Source organism: Cetorhinus maximus, chromosome 12 (genome assembly GCF_964194155.1).
Source record: "Cetorhinus maximus chromosome 12, sCetMax3.hap1.1, whole genome shotgun sequence".
In the NCBI taxonomy this organism is placed as follows: Eukaryota; Metazoa; Chordata; class Chondrichthyes; order Lamniformes; family Cetorhinidae; genus Cetorhinus; species Cetorhinus maximus.
In genome coordinates this window covers 23,721,540-23,745,217 of record NC_135890.1, presented here as the reverse complement: position 1 = coordinate 23,745,217, position 23,678 = coordinate 23,721,540, and the positions used below count along the sequence as shown (strand labels likewise).

At 44.6% G+C, this 23,678-nt stretch overlaps 1 protein-coding gene across 1 annotated transcript; it reads left to right on the top strand.

Annotated features, from left to right (window-relative positions):
* Window positions 1–1,840: 1,840 nt before the first annotated feature.
* On the top strand, window positions 1,841–23,130 carry miox (myo-inositol oxygenase). The gene is made up of 10 exons (XM_078554057.1): window positions 1,841–1,863; window positions 3,555–3,660; window positions 4,194–4,274; window positions 6,408–6,570; window positions 16,597–16,664; window positions 17,487–17,596; window positions 18,385–18,452; window positions 20,960–21,009; window positions 21,682–21,794; window positions 22,576–23,130. The coding sequence occupies exons 1-10, from the start codon at window positions 1,841–1,843 to the stop codon at window positions 22,682–22,684; spliced, it is 891 nt and encodes a 296-aa protein (XP_078410183.1). The 3' UTR covers window positions 22,685–23,130.
* The last annotated feature ends 548 nt before the right edge of the window (window positions 23,131–23,678 follow it).

Below are 23,678 nucleotides of genomic sequence, written 5' to 3'. Positions count from 1 at the left end.
ATCCACATTACGCTAATTGGTCTGTAGTTCTCTGGACTTGTTCTATTTCTCTTTTTATGTAAAGCAATAACAATAGCTGCCTGCTGGCAGAACTCCCACTATCACAGTATCTTTACAGTGCAGAAGGAGGCCATTCGGCTCATTGAGTCTGCACTGGCTCTCTGAAAGAGCATTCCACTTAGTCTCACTCCCCTGTCCTATCCTCGTAAAGAGGGGGTAGATTTTTGAAATATCGGGGAGTTGAGGGCTATGAGGAGCTGGCACTGAAAGAGGAGTTGAGGCCTGGGGCAGATCAGCCATGATCTTGTTGAATGGTGGGGCAAGCTTGAGGGGCCAAAAGGCCTACTCCTGCTCCTATTTCTAATATTCTTATGTAGCCTTGCACATTCTCTCTTTTTCAGGTAGCAATCCAATTCCTTTCTGAATACCTCGATCGAACCTGCCTCCACCACCCTTTCAGGAAGGTTGTTCTAGACTCCAAACACCCTCTGGGTGAAAACATTTTTTCCTCACATCACCTTTGCTCCTTTTGCCAATTATTTTGATTCTGTGCCCTCTAGTTCTTGATGTTCTCTTGAGTGTGAACAGTTTCTCACTATCTACCCTGTTCATACCCCTCAGAATCTTGAATACCGATATCAAGTCTCCTCTCAGCCTTCTTTTCTCCAAGGAAAACAATCCCCCCCTCTCCAATCTATCCTCATATCTACAGTTCTTCATCCTGGGAAACATTTTTGTGAATCTCTTCTGTACTCTCTCTAATGCATTCACATCCTTCCTCAAGTGTGGCACCCAGAACTGGATGCAGTACTCCAGATGAGGCCTAACTAGTATCTTACATAAGTTCAACATGACCTCTTTACTCTTGTACTCAATGGCCCTATTAATAAGGTCTAAGATACTATATGCTTTAATAACTGCTCTCTCAACATACTCTGCCATCTTCAATAACCTATATATGTATACACTGAGGTCCCTCTGTTCCTGCACCTCCTTTACAGGCCCTGCCTTTATTTATACTTCCTCACCATATCTTTCCTGCCAAAATGAATCACCTCACACCTCTCACATCTCCCTTTTCTTAAGCATTGCTGAAAAGAGTGACATGTTGCTGAAGCTTTTCATCTTGCATACATCAGGACAAACACAAGAATGCCAAATTTCAAACAATCAAAACAATTTATACTACAGGAGAAAAGTGTGCTGATTGGTTGGCAAGTTGACTCTGATTGACCAAGATGTTGCCATGGAGAAAGCAACAGAGAACCTTAGGCTTCCCAAGCTCTCTTTTCCTTTTTATGATGAACTTTTATACATAGATAGTGGTGTCTCCACTATCTCTTCTATAACTTCTTTTAATGTGAGTTAATACAATCCATCCAGACCTGGGGTTTTATCCTCTCTAAGGTTGACTAGTTTATCTAGTTGAAGTCTCCCGGGATTTTTATTCCATGCCTTTTATTAATTTCTTAGATTTGCTTACATATTATTTTTCCACTTCCCTTTCACAATTAGGTGGTTAGTAGTTTACTCCTGTAAGTGTGATTCAGTCTATCTTATCCTTTATCTCAATCCATAAGGATTCTGTTTCTATCTTAATGTTAGTTATGTCTTTTTTCCTAATGCCATATTATTGCTAATTAGTACAGCTACCCCACACCACCTTCTTCCTTCCCTATCCTTTCTAAACATGTTTTGGCCTGCAATAGTTAACTGCTAGTCCTATTCTTTATTAAACAATGTTTCAGTTATCCCAAGCACAACTAACTCTTTGCTACAGATTATTGCCTCCAAATAGGCATTTACCCTGTATACTCTTTGTACTGGAATGTTTATAGTTATGTCGTCAAACTCTGTAAACCGGTAAATGAAACGAATTAATAAATTACACAGCAATAAACATTATATTTTCATTTACTTTTGTCTCCTGATTTCATGAAATGTTCATATTTTAAAACTTTTTACCACACACACACACACACAGAGAACACATGCACAGCGAGAGACAGACACATATCTGCAGCCACACACACACACAAACTCATACACAGACAGACACATACACACAGGTCAAGATGCTAAAAGGCTGTACCTATGTAGAATGCAGTTGGAGGTGAGATTATTAATCAGGTAAATGAGGTGAAAGTAGTATGGAGATAATTAATAAGCTGCCCTTAGAATGATTAACCCACAATATCTCTATAGTCTAATGAAGAGTAAAAAGGTCACATTGTTGACCCTGAACATTGACCTTTCACCATCCTACAGAAATCTGCTTAACTGCGTGAGATCAAGCTTAGACACCCACACAATGAGCAGTGCCATGAATGTGTCCCAGACGGTGAGTCTGTCCAAAGAAAACAGAACTTTGAAGCTTATGGTAAAAATACTGTGGATGGGGGAGAAACAGAGAAAGAGAGAGAGGGACAGACTGACAGAGAAGGAGAGCTAGAGACAGGGAGAGACAGAGAAAGAAAGTGAGACAGAGGTGGGAGAGAAATAGAAAGATAGAAATACAGAGACAAAAAAAAGAGAGCCCTAGCTCTGTGTGAGATAGAGGGAGAGCCCTGGGTCTGTCACTCTCTGCTCTCTCTCTATTGGTCTGTCTTTTTCATTTAGCTTTCTCTGTCTTTCTCTCATTCTGTTGCTCCATCTCTCATTCTCCCCCTCTTTCTCTCCCTCTAGTTCTCTCGCTCTCACTTTCTCATTTTCTGTCTCTCTTGTTCCTCCATCTCTTGTTCTCTCACTCTCTCGCTGTCTGTCTTATTCTCCCTGTCTGTTTCTTTCATTCTCTCCCTTTCAGTCACTTATTACCTCTCCCCACCGTTCCCAATTTCTAATGTTTCTGGCTCTTTACGTAGCTACAGTATTGTGCTGAGAATTCTAAGAGGCTGGGATCAAGTGAGGGTAGAAACTAGTGGGAATCAAGCAAGGATTGGGCAGCAATCAAGTGAAGATCGGGCAGGGAATTAACTCTCTGGGCTCACATCCCTTGATTATTATTGTTATTATTATTCTGTGACTAGGGAGCAGTGCAGAAGTTTGGGGAGGGACTATTCATTGTACAAATGAATGCTGTTCGCTCATATCTGACTCCCCTTCTGGGCCTTCCTTGGTATGTTTCTTTTATCCCAGTTATTTCCAGTTTCTGTACTACCCGTTCTCCAGCTCTGGGTTTACCTTACAAATCACGGCCCCATGTTGTTGCACAGATTGTGTAAGGTAGATAATGAGCAGTCCCAAGTTAAAGGATCAACCAAGAGCGCAGATTGTCATAAACAACAGGGATTTTTAAAGAGTGGCTCCTACCTGTGTGTCAAATTAATTTATAAAATTCCATGGCCATTATTGGAAGGAGTCCTGGACAATATTTATCTCTCAAAAAATATCACTAAAAACATATTATCTGGTCATTTATCTGACTGTTGTTTGTGAGATTCTATTATCACATTAACAAGTGACTAAACTTCTAAATTCTTTGAATGTTAGCTGTTTCTTGAGAGATGTCATCAGGTGTGAGATAAAGTAATCTTTCTTTTGGATCCACTAACCAGCTGTTCATTACAGAATTTAAAGCCCACCAACGCCTTGGGGCAGGAGTGTGGCCAGACTGAAGTTCAGACCAACACTGAAGAAAAGGTCACATACAGGAACTTCCAGGTAAGTCACAACATCACATGAAATGACACCAGGACAGAGACCAGTGCTGGGGGGGGAGGGGGGCAGAGCAGTAACAGGGAGTGAAGAGCAGTACCAATGAGTTGGGGAAAAGAAGAAAAAAGTACCGGGGTGGGGTGGAGAGCAGTACCCAGGGGTAGAGATCACACTGGGGTGGGTGTGCAGGAATGCCAGGTTTGGGGGGGGGGGAGGCGGAGAAGAGAGGAGTATCTAAGGGGAGATAGCAGTAATTGGGGTGGGGGAGGGAGGGAGCTGGTTGTTGGAGGTGATAGGGCAGTATAGGAGTACCCAAGGGGTGGGGAGAGAACAGTACTAGGGCAGAGGAAGGGAGAACTGAGAAACGGGGAGAGCAGTAGCAGGAGGGGAGGAGAGCAGTACTGGGTGTTGCAGTGGCTGGTAGGGTGTGTTTCATATACGCATGGAAATACAGTGCAAGGGTCAACTTTAATGCTTCTGTCATGTGTAGAGGGGTAAGAAGGAAATATTTAATAAGGGTGTGGTTTGCTTTTGTTCAGTCTGGATTCCTCCAACATCGGGTACTGAACACGTATCGGCTGATGCACACTCACCAGACTGTGGAATTTGTTAAGGAGAAGGTAAGTGGTCAATCCAGAGAGTCAGGATCCTGATCCCTGGGATATCAGTTAATCCCTTTTAGAATACAATAGTAGTACTATAAAACACAGAAGGAAAACATTTGACGCATCATGCTTGTGCCAACTCTTTGATAAAGCTATCCTTAAATTTGTGTTACCGACCTATTTGTCACTGGAAACAGTTTCTCCTTATAAACTGTATCAAAATCCTTCAAGACTTTGAACACCTCCTTAAAACCTACTCTTAACCTTCTTTCTCTAAGGAGAAAAACCTCATCTTTTCCACATAACTGCACCCTTGACATCCTTCCAGGAATGCCGAGATTTGAACACAGTACTCCAGCTGGAGCCTAACCAGAGTTTTATAAATGGTTTGCATAACTTCCTTGCTTTAGTACTCTAGTCTTCTATTAATAAAGTCAAGGATCTCATTTTTAAAAAAAGTCTTCTTAACTTGTCCTGCCAGCATCAATGATTTGTGTACATATACCCCCAGGTCTTTCTGCTCCTGGACCACCTGTAAAATTGTACTATCCTGTATTTAGTACACATTGGCTCTCCTCATTCTTCCTATCAGAATGCATCACTTCACAATTCTCCGAATTAAATTTCATCCACCATGTGTCTGCCCATTTCACTAGTTTATGACTTCTTGAACCCTGTTACGATCCTCCTCTTTGTTTGCTACATTTCTGAGCTTTGTGTCATCTGCAAACTTTGAAATTGTGCCCTGTATACCCAAGTGCAGGCCATTAATATATATCAAAAAGAGCAGTGGTCCCAATACCAACCACTGGAGGCACCACTGTATACTTGTTTCCAATTTCTGTTTTCCGTCTCTTAGCCAATTTCGTATCCACACAGCCACTCTCCCTTTGATCCGTTGGACTTTGATTTTGCTATTGTGTGGTACTTCATCAACCATCTTTTGAAAGCCTGTATACACATCAACCCTCCCTGTTCTGTCATTGTGGAATTTGATTAAGTTAATCAAACATGATTTGCCTTCATCAAATCCATGCTAGCTTTCATTTATTAGCCCATACTTTTCCAAGTGCCAATTAATTTTGTCCCAGGCTATTGTCGCTAAAAGTTTCCTCACAATTAATATTAGGCAGACTGATCTGTTGTTGCTGGGTTGTATCCCACTCCCTTTTATTGAACAAGGGTGTAATATTTGCAATTTTTCAATCCTCTGACACTAACCCAGTATCTAAGGAAGATTGTGCTCAGGGCCACAGCAATTTCCTTCCTTACTTCGCTCAGTGGCCTATCCAGATCAAGTGACTTTTCCACTTTGAGCGCAGCCAACCTTTTAAGTGCCTCTTCTACACCTCCTATCCAACATCGCTGCTGCCTTCACCTTTACTGCTGCATTGGAAACATCCTCTTGTGAAGACAAATGTAAAGTAATCAATTACTACCTCAGTCACATCTCTGCCTCCACAAAAAGATCTCCTTTTCGATTCCTAATCAGTCCCATCCTTCCTTTGACTACTATTTTACTATTTATGTTCATAAAATATATTTGGATTCTCTTTTATGTTACTCACTAATTTATCCTCATACTCTCTCTCTGCCCCTCTTATTTTCTTTTTCAATCCTCCTCGGTATTTGACTTGGCTCTTGGCTGAATTATGAAGCCAAAAATTATCTTTTTAATGCTTTTCCCTATTTAATTTTAACCTCTACACCTTCAGTCATCCAGGGAGCTCTAGCTTTGGATGCCTTTCACCTTTATAAGAATGTGTCTAGTCTTAACCCAAACTATCGCCTCTTTGAAGTCCTCCCATTGCACATTTTCTGTTTTGTATGTCAAATTTTGATTCTAATCCATCCTTATCCTTTATCAGACCAGATCCTTTATCAAACCTTTAGAATTAGCCCTTCTCAAATTGAATATTTTCACGTTTGCTTCTTGATAAGAGGATAGTACTGAGGAGTGGCATTCAGCCCAGGGCTATTTGGGCCATTGAAGGACTGGGTACAATGGTATTGTGGGACTGGGTACAATGGTATTGTGGGTTCTCTGTCAGGTCTACATAAAGGGTTGAGTGACCTGTTGAGCTGGTGTTTGAGTGACTAACTGAGCTAGTGGATTGAATGACTGGTCCTGTGTGCCTCTGGTTGTAGATCTCTCGATGGGCCTCATGTTCACGTGCTCAGATGACAGTGATGGAGGTTCTTCAAGCGCTTGATCAGATGGTGGATGAATCTGACCCCGACGTGGATTTTCCAAACTCTTTCCACGCCTACCAAACCGCAGAGGAAATCAGGAAGGTCTATCCCGGCATGGGTAATCTATGTAATTCTATGTAAGGAGAGGTTTCTGGGAGTGACACAGACACATACACAGAGAGACACACACACACAGAGACAGGGAAACACAAGAAGACAGGGACAAATACAGCCACACAGAGACACAGAAAGACAAGTGGACATACTCAGGGAGATACACGCATAGATTGATAGAAGCAGGGACACAGGTAGACATAAATGCACAAAGAAATGAGAGAGTGTTTGTGTGGATTAGAACCATAGAAATGTTATGGTGCAGAAAGAGGCCATTCAGCCCATCGTGTCTGCACTGGCCAAAAAGAGAAAAAAGAAACTATCCATTCATTTTAATCCCACTTTCCAGCACCTGGTCCGTAGCCTTGCAGGTTACAGTACTTCAGATGCAAATCCAGGTACCTTTTAAATGAGTTGAGCATTTCAGCCTCGACCACCAACCTAGGCAGTGAATTCCAGATGCCCATGACCCTCTGGATGAAAAAGATTTTCCTCATGTTCCCTCTAGTCCTTCTACCAATCACCTTAAATCTATGCCCCCTGGTAGTTGACCCCTCAGGTAAGGGAAACAAGTCTTTCCTGTCTACCCTATCTAAGCCCCATATAATTTGGTACACCTCAATTAGGTCACCCCTTAGCCTCCTCTTTTCTAAGGAAAATAACCCTAGCCTATTCAATCTCTCCTCATAGTTTGCAATTTTCAAGCCCTGGCAACATTCTTGTAAATCTCTTCTGCACTCTCTCCAGAGCAATTATGTCTTTCCTGTAATGTGGTGACCAGAACTAAACACAAAATGCCACAATGTGGCCTAACCAGCATTTTATACAGTTCCATCATTACATCCCTGCTTTTGTATTCAATACCTCGCCCAATAAAGGAAAGCATTCCATATGCTTTCTTGACCACCTTGCCCACCTGTCCTGCCACCTTCAAGGGCCTGTGCACATACATAGAGTCATAGAGGTCTACAGCACAGAAAAAGGCCCTTCAGCCCATTGAGTCTGCACCAGTCAAACAAGTACCTAACTATTCTAATCCCATTTGTCAGCACTAGGCCCATAGTCTTGTATGCCATGACATCATAAGTGCACATCCAGATACTTCTTAAATGTTATGAGGGTTTCTGCCTACCGCCCTTTCAGGCAATGAGTTCCAGATTCCAACCACACTCAGGGTGAAAAAATTCTTCCTCACATCCCCTCTAAACCTCCTGCCCCTTACCTTAAATCTATGCCCCCTGGTTATTGATCCCTCCACCAAGGGAAAAAGTTGCTTCCTGTCTACCATATCTATGTCCCCCATAATTTTATACACCTCAATCATGTCCCCGCTCAATCTCCTCTGCTCCAAGGAAAATAACCCCAGTCTATCCAATCCCTCCTTATAACTAAAACTCTCCAGCCCAGGCAACATCCTGGTAAATCTCCTCTGCACTCTCTCTACTGCAATCACATTCTTCCTATAATGCAGATTCCAGAACTGCAGCAATACTCTAGCTGTGGCCTAACCAGCGTTTTATACAGTTCCAGCATAACCACCCTGCTCTTACATTCTATGCCTCGGCTAATAAAAGGCAAATATCCCATATGCCTTCTTAACCACCTTATCTACCTGTCCCGATGTCTTAAGGGACCAGTGGACATGCACACCAAGGTCCCTCTGATCCTCGGTACTTCGCAGGGTCCTACCATTCATCATATATTCCCGTGCCTTGTTTGTCCTGTCCAAGTGCATCACCTCACACTTATCCAGATTAAATTCCATTTGCCACTGATCAGCCCATCTGACCAGCCCGTCTATATCCTCCTGTAATCTAAGATCTAAGGCTATCCTCCTCACTATGTACCACCCCAGCAATTTTCATGTCATTCACGAACTTAATGATCAACCCTCCTACATTCAAGTCTAAATCATTTATATATACCACAAACAGCAAAGGACCCAACACCAATCCCTGTGGAACTCCACTGGACACAGGCATCCCTCAAAAACACCCCTTGACCATCACCCTCTGCTTCCTGCCACTCAGCCAATTCTGGATCCAATTTGCCAAATTGCCTTGGATCCCATGGGCTCTTACCTTCGTTATCAGTCTCCCATGAGGGACCTTATCAAAAGCCTTGCTGAAGTCCAAGTAAACTACGTCAAATGCATTGCCCTCATCTACACACCTGGTCACCTCTTCTGAAAATTCAATCAAACTGGTCAGACATGACCTTCCCTTAACAAAACCATGCTGATTGTCCTTGATTAATCCCTGCCTCCCCAAGTGTAGATTAATTCTGTCCCTTGGAATTGCTTCCAATAGTTTCCCCACCACTGAGGTTAGACTGACTGGCCTGTAGTTCCCTGGTTTATCCCTTCCTCCCTTCTTGAATAATAGTTCCACATTTGCTGTCCTTCAGTCTTCTGGCACTCTCCTGTGGCCAGAGAGGTGTTGAAAATTATTGCTAGTGCCCCTGCTATCTCCTCCCTTGCCTCACTCAACAGCGTGGGATACATTTCATTCGGGCCTAGAGATTTATCTACTTTTAAGCCTGTCAGACCACTTAGAACCTCATCTCTTCTTATGCTAATTTCTTTAATTATATCACAGTCCTTCTGCCTGATTTCCATACCCGTCGTCCCTCTCCCTTGTGAACACCGACACAAAGTATTCATTTAGAACCCTATCTACGTCTTCCGGCTCCACACACAAATTACCACTATGGTCCTTAATGGACCCTATTCTTTCCCTAGTTATCCTCTTACTCTTAATGTACTTGTAAAATAACTTTGGATTTTCCTTTATTTTACCTGCCAATGTTTTTTCATGCCCCCTTTTTGCTCTCCTAATTTCCTTTTTAAGTTCCCCCCTACACATTCTATACTCCTCTAGGGCTTCCGCTGTTTTGAGCCCTCGGTATCTGGCATAAGCCTCCCTTTCTCTTTATCCAATCCTGTATATCCCTCGACATCCAGGGTTCCCTGGATTTGTTGGTCCCACCCTTTGTCTTTACTGGAATATGTTGGCCCTGTACTCTCCCTATTTCCTTCTGGAATGAGTCCCACTGCTCTGGCGCAGATTTACCTAAAAGTAGCTGCTCCCAGTCCACTCTGGCCAAATCATATCTGATCTTATTAAAATCGGCCTTCCCCCAATTTAGAACTCTGATTTCTGGTCCATCCTTGTCCATTTCCATAACAACCTTGACTCTAACAGAGTTATCACTTCTGCAAAATGCTCCCCCACTGATACCTCTACCACTTGCCTGGCTTCATTCCCTAAAATTAAGTCCAGGACTGCCCCCTCTCTTGCAGAACCTTCTTAAAAAGCTCTCCTGGGTGCATTTTAAGAATTTCGCTCCCTCTAAATCTATCACACTATGACTAACCCAGTTAATGTTGGGGAAGTTGAAATCCCCCACTATTACTACCCTATTATTTTTACACTTCTCTGAAATTTGCCCACATATCTGCTCTTCTATTTCTCTCTGACTATTTGGGGGTCTCCAGGGTGCTCTCCAAGGTCTCTCACTTGTTCAATCCTTCTCAATAACTTCCCGTTTATTGAGAATTCCCTTGCTTTGTTTGCCCTCCCCGAATGCATTACCTCACACACTTTTCCAGATTGAATTCCATTTGCCACTTCTCCACCGACTCAACCAGACCATTGGTATCATTCTGGAGTCGGCAACTAGCCTCTTCGCTATCAATTACACGGCCAAATTTTCTGTCATTTGCAAACTTCCCAATTGTACCTCCCACATTTAAGTCTAACTCATTAATATATATACAACAAACAGCAAGGGCCCCAACACTGAGCCCTGTGGAACACCACTGGAAATTGTATTCCATTTGCAAAAACATCTATCGACCATCACCCTTGGTTTCCTGTCACCGAGCTAATTCTGGATCCAACCTGCCGCCTTCCCCTGTATCCTATGAGATCTCACTTTCTTGACCAGTCTGCCATGTGGGACCTTGTCAAATGCCTTACTGAAATCGATGTAAACAACGTCTACTTCACTATCCTCATCAATCCTCCTTGTTACTTACTCAAAAAATTCTATTAAGTTAGGACACGATCTTCCCCTAACAAAACCATGCTGAATATCCCTGATCAATCTCTGCCTAAGTGACAGTTTATCCTGTCTCTCAGAATTGTTTCCAATAATTTGCCCACCACCGAAGTCAGACTGACCAGCCTATAATTTTCTGGCCAATCCTCTGCACCCTTTGTAAATAATGGTACTATGTTCACAGACCTCCAATCCTCTGGGACCTCGCCTGTATCTAATGAAGATAATAAAATGATCCTCAGACCATCAGCTATTTCCCCCCTGGCTTCCTTCAACAGCCTGGGTTACAATCTATCTGGACCTGGTGACTTAACCACCTTCAAGGATGCCAGTCCCTCCAGTATTTCCTCACTCACTATGCTTATTGTATCTAATATTTCACACTCCTCCTCTTTAACTAGAATGTCTGCATCATCCCTCTCCTGAGTGAAGACAGAGACAAAGAACTCATTGACAACCCTGCCCGCATCTTCTGCATCAACCCACAAGTTATCATGTACATCTCTGATAGGCCCAACTTTTCCTTAGTTATTCTCTTGCTCTTAATGTACTGAGAAAACATCTTAGGATTTTCTTTGATTTTACCTGCCAATGTTTTTTTTGTACCCTCTCTTTGCTTTCCTAATTTCCATTTTTACTTTACACCTGTACTTTCTATATTCCTCTAGGCATTCTACAGTATTAAGTCTTTTGTGACTGTTATAAGCTTTCTTTTTCTGCTTTATCTTGGCCTATATGCTTCTGGATAACCAGGGGGCTCTAGTTTGACAGTATCACCCTTTTTCTTTGTGGGGACATGTCTACACTGTGCATATCTCCTTGCAAGGATATTCGTCCCAGTCCTATTCAGGTGTAGACCGTCCAGCTTGTATAGGTCCCACCTTCCCCAGAACCAGTCCCAATGCCTCAGAAATCTGATGCCCTCTTACAAAAACAAAAACAGAAATACCTGGAAAAACTCAGCAGGTCTGGCAGCATCGGCAGAGAAGGGCACAGTTGACGTTTCGAGTCCTCATAACCCTTCAACAGAACTAAGTAAAAATAGGAAAGGGGTGAAATATAAGCTGGTTTAAGGGGGTGGGGGGGTGTTGGGACAAGAAGAGCTAGGTAAAGGGCCAGTGATAGGTGGAGATAACCAAAAGATGTCACAGGCAAAAGGACAAAGAGGTGTTGAAGGTGGTGATATTATCTAAAGGAATGTGCTAATTAAGGGTAGAAAGCAGGACAAGCAAGGTATAGATAGCCCTAGTGGGGGTGGGGTGGGGCGAAGGGATACTAAAAAGGCTAAAAGGTAGAGATAAAACAATGGATGTTTCCTTTAAGAAGTTTTGCTCTACTCTCCGTCAGGATTTTCGTATCTCTCTTTTGCCTTGTTCACCTTCATTGCTTTCCATTTCTCTCCTGGTGTTTGACAAGGTGTTTACTAAAACCCGCTTTCACAGCCATATTTCCTTTCTCAGTGACTGTCTCCGTCTCCGACTTACCCCACGTGGATTTCAACTGAAATTCCATCCCTCGTGTTTTGAACCCACCCAGGATTACAGGTATCTCCGGGACATACAATGCTCCTCGGACTGCTGTTCCCGTCGCATTCTGAGATCCACTCAGTGCCATGCGCCGCTATATGAACACACTCGACCTCTCCCTCCAGCAGCACCGCTGCACCCTTTTTCAAAGCTGCGCGTGCCCCTAGTTTCATTTTATTCTTCGTCTCATTCGACGCCTCAACAAGAAACTTATTCTCTTTCTCTCAAGTGCTAAGGAACGCAAGCTCCAACAACTCATCGACACCAACACCCATCCAGGACCCTCCACCCCTGCCTGTCCCTCCGTCCTTATCCCGTCTTCCAATCCCAGCCCTGGCCGTGTATTCACCATACCCCCTGACCTTCCCCTCTCCGACGCTGAATGTTCAGTGCTCAGCAAAGGACTTAGTTTCATACCCTTACGCCCTCATCTCAATGAATTTCGGGCTCGGCACGATGCTGAACTCTTCTTCCGCCGCCTTCGTCTCTGTGCTCATTTCTTCGGGCAGGAGTCCTCTCCCCGTTCAACGGATCCTTTTACCCACCTCCAATATTCTCCCTCCACCTGGACCCCTCCCTCTGGATTCTTACCTTCTCTTGATCATTTCATTGAGAACTGTCAGCGTGACATTAGTCGTCTCAATTTCTCTGCTCCTCTGAACCCATTCTAACCTGTCTCTTTCTGAACTTGCTGCACTCCGTTCTCTCAGGTCCAACCCTGACATTTTCATCAAACCCGCTGACAAGAGTGGTGCTGTTGTTGTCTGGCGCACTGACCTCTACCTCGCAGAGGCTGAGCGTCAACTCGCAGACACTTCCTCCTACCTCTCCCTGGACCATGACCCCACCACTGAACATCAAGCCATTGTTTCCAGGACTGTCACTGACCTCATCTCCTCTGGAGATCTTCCTTCCACAGCGTCCAACCTGATAGTCGCCCAACCTCAGACGGCCCGCTTCTACCTCCTACCCAAAATTCACAAACAGGACTGTCCCGGCAGACTGATCGTGTTAGCCTGTTCCTGCCCCACGGAACTCATTTCTTGCTATCTTGACTCCCTTCTCTCTCCCCTTGTCCAGTCCCTTCCCACCTATATCCGTGATTCCTCTGACACCCTACATCACATCAACAATTTCCAGTTCCCTGGCCCCAACCACCTCCTCTTCAACGTTGACGTCCAATCCCTCTACACCTCCATCCCCCACCGGGATGGTCTGGTGGCTCTCCGCTTCTTCCTCGAACAGAGGCCCGAACAATCCCCATCCGCCACTACTCTCCTCCGTCTGGCTGAACTTGTTCTCACACTGAACAATTTCTCCTTTAACTCCTCTCACTTCCTCCAAATAAAAGGTGTGGCTATGGGTACCCGCATGGGCCCCAGCTATGCCTGTCTCTTCATGGGGTATGTGGAACATTCCTTGTTCCAGTCCTACTCCGGCTCCCTCCCACAACTCTTTCTCTGGTACATCGATGATTACTTCGGTGCTGCTTCATGCTCTCGTCGGGACCTGGAAGAATTTATTAATTTTGCTTCCAATTTCCACCCCTCCATCATTTTCACATGGTCCATCTCTGACACTTCCCTTCCCTTCCTTGACCTCTCTGTCTCAATTTCTGGTGACAGACTGTCCACCAATATCCATTACAAGCCTACCGACTCCCACAGCTACCTTGACTACAGCTCCTCACACCCCGCTTCCTGTAAGGACTCCATCCCATTCTCTCAGTTCCTTCGCCTCCGTCGCATCTGTTCTGATGATGCCACTTTCAAAAATAGTTCCTCTGACATGTCCTCCTTCAACCTTAACCGAGGTTTTCCACCCACGGTCGTTGACAGGGCCCTCAACCGTGTCCGGCCCATCTCCCGTGCATCCGCCCTCACATCATCTCCTCCCTCCCAGAAACATGATAGGGTCCCCCTTGTCCTCACTTATCACCCCACCAGCCTCCGCATTCAAAGGAGAATCCTCCGCCATTTCCAACTCCAGCACGATGCCACCACCAAACACATCTTCCCTTCACCCCCCCTGCGGCATTCCGTAGGGATCGTTCCCTCAGAGACACCCTGGTCCACTCCTCCATCACCCCCCTACTCCTCAACCCCCTCCCACAGCACCTTCCCATGCAACCGCAGAAAATGCAACACCTGCCCCTTCACTTCCCCCCTCCTCACCGTCCAAGGGCCCAAACACTCTTTTCAAGTGAAGCAGCATTTCACTTGCACTTCCCTCAATTTAGTCTACTGCATTTGTTGCTCCCAATGCGGTTTCCTCTACATTGGAGAGACCAAACGCAGACTGGGTGACCGCTTTGCAGAACACTTTCGGTCTGTCCGCAAGCATTACCCAGATCTCCCTGTCGCTTCTCTGTTCTGCTGAAGGGTCATGAAACGTCAACTCTTTTCTTCTCCCCGATGCTGCCAGACCTGCTGAGTTTTTCCAGGTAATTCTGTTTTTGTTTTGGATTTCCAGCATCCGCAGTAGTTTTTTGTTTTTATCTCCCTGTCGCTTGCCATTTCAACACTCCACCCTGCTCTCATGCCCACATGTCCGTCCTTGGCTTGCTGCATTGTTCCAGTGAAGCTCAACGCAAACTGGAGGAACAGCACCTCATCTTCCGACTAGGCACTTTACAGCCTTCCGGACTGAATATTGAGTTCAACAATTTTAGATCATGAACTCTCTCCTCCATCCCCACCCCCTTTCCGTTTTTTCCACCTCCTTTTTGTTTTTTCCAATAATTTATATAGATTTTTCTTTTCCCACCTATTTCCATTATTTTTAAATGTATTTCCATCCATTGTTTTATCTTTACCTTTAAGCCTTTTTAGTATTCCTTCACCCCACCCCACCCCCACTAGAGCTTTCTGTACCTTGTTTGTTCTGCTTTCTACCCTTAATTAGCACATTCCTTTAGATAGTATCACCATCTTCAACACCTCTTTGTCCTTTTGTCTGTGACATCTTTTGGTTATCTCCACCTTTCACTGGCCCTTTACCTAGCTCTTCTTGTCCCAACACCGCCCCCCACCCCCCTTAAACCAGCTTATATTTCACCCCTTTCCTATTTTTACTTGGTTCTGTTGAAGGGTCATGAGGACTTGAAATGTCAACTGTGCTCTTCTCCACCGATGCTGCCAGACCTGCTGAGTTTTTCCAGGTATTTCTGTTTTTGTTTTGGATTTCCAGCATCCGCAGTTCTTTGCTTTTAGCCCTCCCTCTTACACCAGCTTTCCAGCCACGTGTTTATTCGCTCAATTCTCTTATTTCTATACTCGCTTGCACTGGGAGTAATCCTGAGATTACTGTTTTAGAGGTCCTTCTTTTCAATCTCCTTTATAGGTCCCTAAAGTTTGCTTTCAGGACCTCACCCCCTTTCCTACCTAAATCATTGGTACCAACGTGGACCACGGCCTCTGGTGGATCACCCACCCCCAGAAGAATGTCCTGTAGCCGCTCGATGACATCCTTGACCCTGGCACCAGGGAGGCTACATACCATCCTGGAGTCACGTCTATGGCCACAGAAACGCCTGTCTGTTCTCCTAACTAATGAATCCCCTATTACTCCTGCTTTTCCCCTCTTCTATCTCCCCTCCTGTACAGAGCTGCCTGTGGTGCCACAAACTTGGCTCTGACTGCACTCCTCCAAGGAACCAATGTCCTCACTGGTATCTAAAACGGAAACCGGTTGGTTTCTGGGACTCCTGCACTACCTGCCTAATTTTCTTGGACTGCCTGGCGGTCACCCATTCCCTTTTTGCCTTCAGACTCCTAAGCTGCGGTGTGACCGCCTCTCTGAACGTGCTATCCATGTAGCTCTCAGCGTCGTGGATGCGCCACAGTGACTCCAGCCGTCACTCGTGCTCCGAAATCAGAAGCTCAAGATTCTTCAGCTGCACATCCTCCATGTGGTCGTCTAGGACACTGGTAGCATCCACAACTTCCCACATATTACAAGACATGCATTCCATCCAACCAAGCTGTCCTGCAATGGTTCTGAGTTCCCTTGCATTAACTTTATTTTGCTTTGGTTTAATTATGCAATTTTATTTTACCTGGCCTCAACTTAACTTTATTTCCCTATTGCTTGTGTTACCTACTTAAATGTAAGTAGTCTTTCTTTTAAAAATAATGTGTTTTATTAATTCTCAGCTACTTGATGACATCCTAACAGCAATTTCTCACCAACCAATGAACTTATGTTTCTCTGGTGATGTTTGGTGCGAGGTGACTGCCTGGTTTGGGATCCTCCTCTTGCACTTTCCTCTCTCTCATACAGTACAGCACTCTCTCTCTTCTAAGAGGCTAATCAGGGATCTGGATGTTGGAGGGTCCATATTTTGGGGGGTGATATGGGTTGATGAGGATTGGGGAGTTGAGAGGTTAATTGCTTATTCTGTATACTGCTGTTGGGTTTGAGTTTTTTTGTGTGTTTTATAGACTGGTTCCATCTGGTTGGGCTGCTGCACGATATCGGGAAAATCCTCACTTTCTGGGGTGAGCCACAGGTAAGGATGGGGATCCTTGAGGAGATGGAGGAAATTGAGAGAAGAATCATTGCATGTGGCTCCTACAGACTGTATCTGCCACCCACAGAGAGGGTCACAACCATAGGAATAGGAGGAAGGCCATTAGGCCCTATGGGCTTGTTCCACCTTTCAACTAGGTCTAGGTCTTAACTTATTGGTTCTGTGACCCTCAATACCCTTGACTAACAAGAATTTATCAATCCACATTTTGAAATTTTCAATTGACCTCCAGCATCCATAGTCTTTTGGAGAGCAAGTTCCAGATTTCCAGTACACTTTGTGTGAAGAAGTTCTTGCCACCACCCCTGAATGTTTCAGTTTTAATTTTAAGGTTATGCCTCCTTGTTCTGGAGTCTCTTGCCAGAGGGAATAGTTTCTCTCTTATCAATCCTATCAACTGTTTTGATCATCTTAAACACCTAAATTAAGTCATTCCATAATTGTCCACACCCAAGTCTCATCGAAATTCTGCTGCACATATCCTAACTCGCACCAAGTCGCATTCACCAATCATCCCTCTTCCTCTGACTCAGATCCTGAACCCCAGACTCAGACCCAGGTACACACATTCAGGCCTTGATTCCACCCTACTTCTTCAGCCTGCCATCCACACCAACGCCACCCCCCAACCCCTCCCCCCGACCCATAGACACACTCAGACCCTGACCCCCTGATGTGCCAAGGTCATTAAGCAATGAAGATGTGATACCAAGTGAGGACTTTGTGCTGCAACAAGTCTGCTTGTTGGACTGTGGGAAGCTGTTCATGTTCTAACTCACTGTGATCATTGTCTTTCTTCAGTGGTGTGTTGTCGGAGACACCTACCCAGTTGGGTGTAGGTTTCAGGATTCCATTGTTTACAGGGACTCCACATTCTCAGACAATCCAGACCTTAAGGACCCTAGGTACAGGTAAGAGACTCTGCTCATTACACTTGCTGTCTGTGAGGTGTCTCAGTGTCAAACCTCCTCACCATTAAAAGAAACCAAACAAGCATTAGATGTTATTCATCCCACCATCTCCCCTCAAATATAAAAGCAAAATACTGCAGATGCTGGAGATCTGAAACAAAACAGAAAATGCTGGAAAAACTTAGCAGGTCTAACAGCATCTGTGGAGAGAAAAACAGAGTTAACGATTCAAGTCCGTATGACTCTTCTTCGGAGCACTGGGGTTACCCCAGTGATACGTCATCTGTTTGTGTATCACCCCTTCCTTGTCCTTATTTAGACCACAATCTCTAGTTCACAGCTGCTTAAAAATTCCCTCCCTAAGCCTCTCCACCTTTAAAATGCTCCATAAACCTTACATCCTTGACTAAGCTTTGGTTATGAGACTTAATACCTCCTAATGTGACTCCCATAACGCCAAAGAAACGAATGAATAAAAATGGTTCCAAAGAGAAGCATCGATTGAAGACACACACTTGGGGAGAGGGTGGGTGAATAAAACCTCCCAATGCTCTCACGCAATAGTAAAACTGTCACTTGGAATGCACTCTACTCCAAGATCCCAAGGGTGCTGTGGGAAAATGAGAGGAAACGTGCTGTGTGACATCTTCATGACATTCCTGTTCCTATTTGGGCAATATATTAAGCACCTGTCATCCGATCCAGGTGGAAATAGAGGAGGGTGGAAGGGTCTCAGACGGTGCTCAGTGTAGAACATTCCCCTAATGATTTAATTATGTATTTTGCAGCTCGCTCTATGGGATGTACGAGCCTAACTGTGGGTTGGACAAAGTATTGATGTCGTGGGGACATGATGGTAAGCAGTGATAGAGAGTTCAATGCTGCAATTGAAGGTGGGAGATCTGTAAGGGAACAGAGAATTTGCTCTACCATCTGAAAACTGAATGCAGAAAAGGAAATTTTGCACACCATGCTAGCTCTCGAAGAGTACAGTTGTGGAATTGAAGAATCAAATATTATGGAGAGAATATACATTAATCAAAGGGAGCTGATAGATTGATATTCAAAATTATAAAATGTTTTGCAGGGATAAATAATGAAAGTTTGCTCCTACTGGTCAGTGAATCAGTTAACAAGGCGAACAGATGACAATTATCACTGCTCACTGAATCAGTAATAGGGACACAGATTAAGGATTATCACTGGGAGGATAAAGAGGATAGTTAGGTTTTCACACATGGATGTGTTACGTAGAATGATTTATACATAAGAGGCTGCTGAGGGAGCGATGCACAACATTTAGAAGAGAATTGGATAAGAATTTCAGAAAGAGCATGAAGGAAGATGCTTGTGGTTGTTGGAGGTGAACCATCTCAGTCCCAGGTCATCGCTGCAGAAATTCCTTAGGGTAGTGTCCTAGGCTCAACCATCTTCAGCTGCTTCATTAATCCCTTCCTTCCATCATAAGGTCAGAAGTGGGGATGTTTGTGGATATTTGCACAATGTTCAGCACCATTCGTGACTCCTCACTCTATGCCCATATGCAGCAAGACCTGGACAACATTCAGGCTGGGGCTGTTAAATGGCAGGGAATGACCATCTCCAACAAGACAGAATCTAACCATCTCCTTTTGACATTCAATGGCATTACCATTGCTGAATTGCCATTATCAACATCCTGGGGGTTAACCATTGACCAAAACCTGAACTGGACCAGCCATTTAAAAAAAAAATCAGTTCGTGGTCGTCGCTGGCTCAGCCAGCATTTATTGCCCATCTCCACTTGCCCTTGTTCTGAGGGCATTTAAGAGTCAACCACATTGCTGAGCGTCTGGAGTCACATGTAGGCCAGACCAGGTAAGGATGGCAGATTTCATTCCCTAACATTAGTGAACCAGATGGGTTTTTATGACAATTGGCAATGGTTTCACAGTCATCATTAGACTTTTAATTCCAGATTTTTATTGGATTCAAGTTCCACAATCTCCCCGGAGCATTACCCCTAGGTTTCCGGAATACCAGTCCAGTGACAATGCCTCCCCAACAGCAATTCAGAGACTGGGAATCCTGCAGTGAGTAACTCACTTCCTCACTCCCCAAAGCGTATCCACCATCTACCAGGCTCGAGTCAGGAGTGTGATGGAATACTTTCCACTTGCCTGGAAAGGTGCTGCTCCAAGAACACTCCAGAAGCTTGACACATTTCAGGACAAAGCAGCTTATTTGATTGGCACCTCATCCACCACCTTAAACATTCACACCCTCCACCACCAATGCACAGTGGCAGCAGTATGTACCATCTACAAGATGGGCTGCAGCAGCTCACCAATGCTCCTTTGACAGCATCTTCCATATCGGTAGCCTATATCATCTAGAAGGACAAGGGCAGGGAATGCATGGGAACAACACCGCCTGCAAGTTCCCCTCCAAGCCACACACCATCCTGACTTGGAACTATATTGCTGTTCCTTCACTGCCGTTGGGTCAAAATCCTGGAACTTCCTTCCTAACAGCACCATGGGTGTACCTACATCACATAGACTGCTGCAGTTCAAGAAGGTGGCTCACTACCACCTTCACAAGGGCAATTAGGGATGGGCAATAAACAATGGCTTAGCCAGCGACACTCATCCCAAACTAATGGTGCATCTCTTGGAAAGATTACATTGCAGGAGCCTCGACTATCACTACTTTTAGCACTGGACTACAACATGCAACATGAATGTAAAAGCGCATACTGCCACAGCAACCCGAACTCCTTAGGGAGCCGGTTGGCCAGTATGGATTAGATTGGTGTCCACAGCCTGGGGTTTGATCCACATTCCAGCTGGGGTGGGGTGGATTCGGGTCCTGCTTCTTTGCCCAAGCTGTCGTTGTGTTTGCGGCGCTGTGGATCAGACCTTTGGGCAGAGAACTGAAGAAAAAAATTGCTCCAGTTGGGGACAAGGGTCATCACAAGCACGATGGCCGAATGGTAGCCTCTAGTGCTATAAATTCTATAAGTTCATTTGGATGGATCAGAAGGTACCCATTACCATCTGGCCAGGACTGGTTATTGGTGTAAGAATCCAAATGGAGGGGAATTTTGGACAGATATTATTTACTCTAAGACTGAACACATAATTACTGAAAGAAAATGAGCTTGTCCAAGTTGGGTTTGGCTGAAGCCTCTCACAGCAGCACACCTGTGTCATACTCACTGTCACAAATCATTTGGTTATTGTGCAGAACAATGTCTGCAGGAGACTGAGAAAGTGGAAAAAGCAAATGAAACAAAAAAATTCTCTTAAAACCTTGTTGAATGTAACGATCTGAGCCTCTGGGGCTACTCACTGAGATTTAACTTTGACCTTTCTCTTGTAGAATATCTGTACAACGTGCTAAAAACCAATGGGTGTAAACTCCCTGAAGAGGTAACTTTGAATGAATTTTGAATGTCTTCTCTGAGCTGAAGTCTAGGTCAATGAGTCAGATGATCACCGTGCTCTATGAACTGCACAACTTGCAGTGACAATGCCAGGTCAGCCGTAGCTCAGTGGATATCATACTCACCTGACTCATTAAGTCATGGGTTCAAATCTCACTTGAGATTTGAATACATAATCCAGGCTGACATTCCAGGGCAGCATTCAGGGAGTGCTGTGCTGCCGGAAAGGCAGTACTGCGGGAGCACCAAGCCTGAAGGGCAGTAGTGCCCGAGTGCCACAATGTTGGAGGGGCAATACTACCCAAGTGCCGCAATGTTGGAAGGGCAGTAATGCCTGAGCACCGCAATGTTTGAAGGGCAGTACTGTGGGATACCACGCCATCAGTGGGCCAGTAATGCCTGATTGCTGCAATGTCACAGGGGAATATTGCAGCAGCACCAGGTAAGGGGATGGAGCCTTTGTCATCTCGGATGAGAGCAAATTACAGGAAGTTAGAAAATAATAAAATATCTGAAAAAAGTTTGGTGTCTTGTTTGTATCTTTGCATGCGTGTTTATGTATCTGTATGTATGTGCTTATCTGTGTGCATGTGTGGCTGGGTGTTCGTGGCTTTTTTGTGCACATGTGTCAGTGTCCATGTTTGTGTTTTTGATGCAGGGACTATACATGATCCGCTTCCATTCATTCTACCCCTGGCACACTGAGGGAGATTACATGCATCTCTGTAGTGGCAAAGACCTGAACATGCTTCAGTGGGTTAAAGAATTCAAGTAAGTTCCTTAAAAATGCTAGAACTATTCTAATTGACATTCTGTAAATCTGATCTTTTGAAGTTTCAACAAGGATTTTAATCCAATGCCGTACAATGGATGCACTGTAATGGTAGAATAGGGAACAGAAGAAATATTGGAACTAGATTGAAAATTAGCTAAATGAAACAGGGCTGCACCAACACAAGGGGTCAATGGGGAGAGCACTGGCCCCATTAGGGAGTGCCCCTGAGGTTGGTGCTGCAGTGTGTCCCTGGGGTCGGCGCTGGAGTGTGTCCCTGGGGTTGGTGTTTATTGCTCATCCCTAATTGCCCTTGTGAAGGTGGTGGTGAGCCACCTTCTTGAACTGCTGCAGTCCATGTGGTGTAGGTACAGCGTAGGTGCAGCATCCCTGGGGTCGGCGCCGGACAGCATCCCTGGGGTCAGCCCTGAAGAGCGTCTAAGGTCATGATGGAGAGTGTCACTAGGCGAAAGTCGCTGGAATCAGTATGGGAGTGATATTGCTCAAACTAAACACAAAGGGATCGACACATCATTTGAGGATGGCTTGGTGATTTTGAACTGGTGTTTAAAGTGCAAAACCTTAAGGCTAATGAGACAAAGGAGTAGAAGTAAACACCAGAAATAGAAACTAACTAGGGCAGATTAGTTGGGGAGGGTCCATGATGGGGCAGATTGGGTGGGGAGGGTCTGTGACTTGGCAGATTGTCAGCAGAAAGGAATGGATTTTCTATGTTGCAATGCCTTCTGTTGGCCTAACCAAGCCCTTCTATGCCTGCAGCAAGTTTGATCTGTATACCAAGTGTGAAGACTTGCCTGATGTGAAGAAGCTACAGCCCTACTATCAGCAACTGATTGATAAGTATTGTCCAGGGAAACTGTGCTGGTAATCAGCAGAACAAAATTCAACCTCGCGTCAATGCCTCAATCGCAGATCAACAGCACCTTCAGAATTGGAACAATTTTACTAACTGATCAAAATTGGCGACTTTCCAAGAAACTCATAAAACACTGACCATGTGGAGCTGGACGTAACAGCCCCAGATTCCAAACATCCACTAGGACAGGATCCATTTGGTTAGTCTGAGAGTGAGCTCCATGGATCAGACTCATGTTTCACTCTTGCCCAGCTCCCTATATTTCCTGATTTTTTTCCCCATCTCATTCTGTGTACCTGTGATCCAGCTTGTAAAGTCTTCTGCTGTACTGGAGTGACCTACATCCAGTAACAACAACTCTGTCTTTCTAGACACCATCTTCCACTCACTATCAAATTTGACACAGGCTTTTTGGAACAGGTCAAGACCTTGAAGTAAAAACATCATATTTCATGTTGGAAAATGTGAAATGTTTTGATCATTTCTTTAAAATATGGATTTTACTGGTTATAGTGGAAAAGTGAGGTAAACTGTGGGGAAACATACCCTACTGTGCCTCACATGAATACTCCGGCTTTAAAACAGTCCAAATAAACAGGATAGAAAGCTGCTCCTGCTGACACTGCACCAATTGTTCAGACAGTGGGGGTACTGCTGAGTCTGGGACTGTTTCAGGAAAGTCTGTTTGGGGTCTGTCCTGTGTCCAGGGGAACACAAACCCAGAGAATGACTTCAGAGAGAAATAAGTAGCTGAGTGAAGGTTGGGAGGGAGACTCTTTCTCTTTCAGTGTAATAATGAGGTGTCAGCGAGGGTAAGATGCAAAAACAGACGGGGACAAGCTTTAGAGTAGAATAATCAACAGTGGGTGGGATGGTGGGAAATAAGTAATCCAGGGCAGGGGGAAAATAGAGTTGGCTAAACAGTAGGCACAATTCGAGAGAACGCCCTTCACCTCAGTCCTGTTGTTACTATGGGTAATGAACAGCACTACATCTGTTATAATCA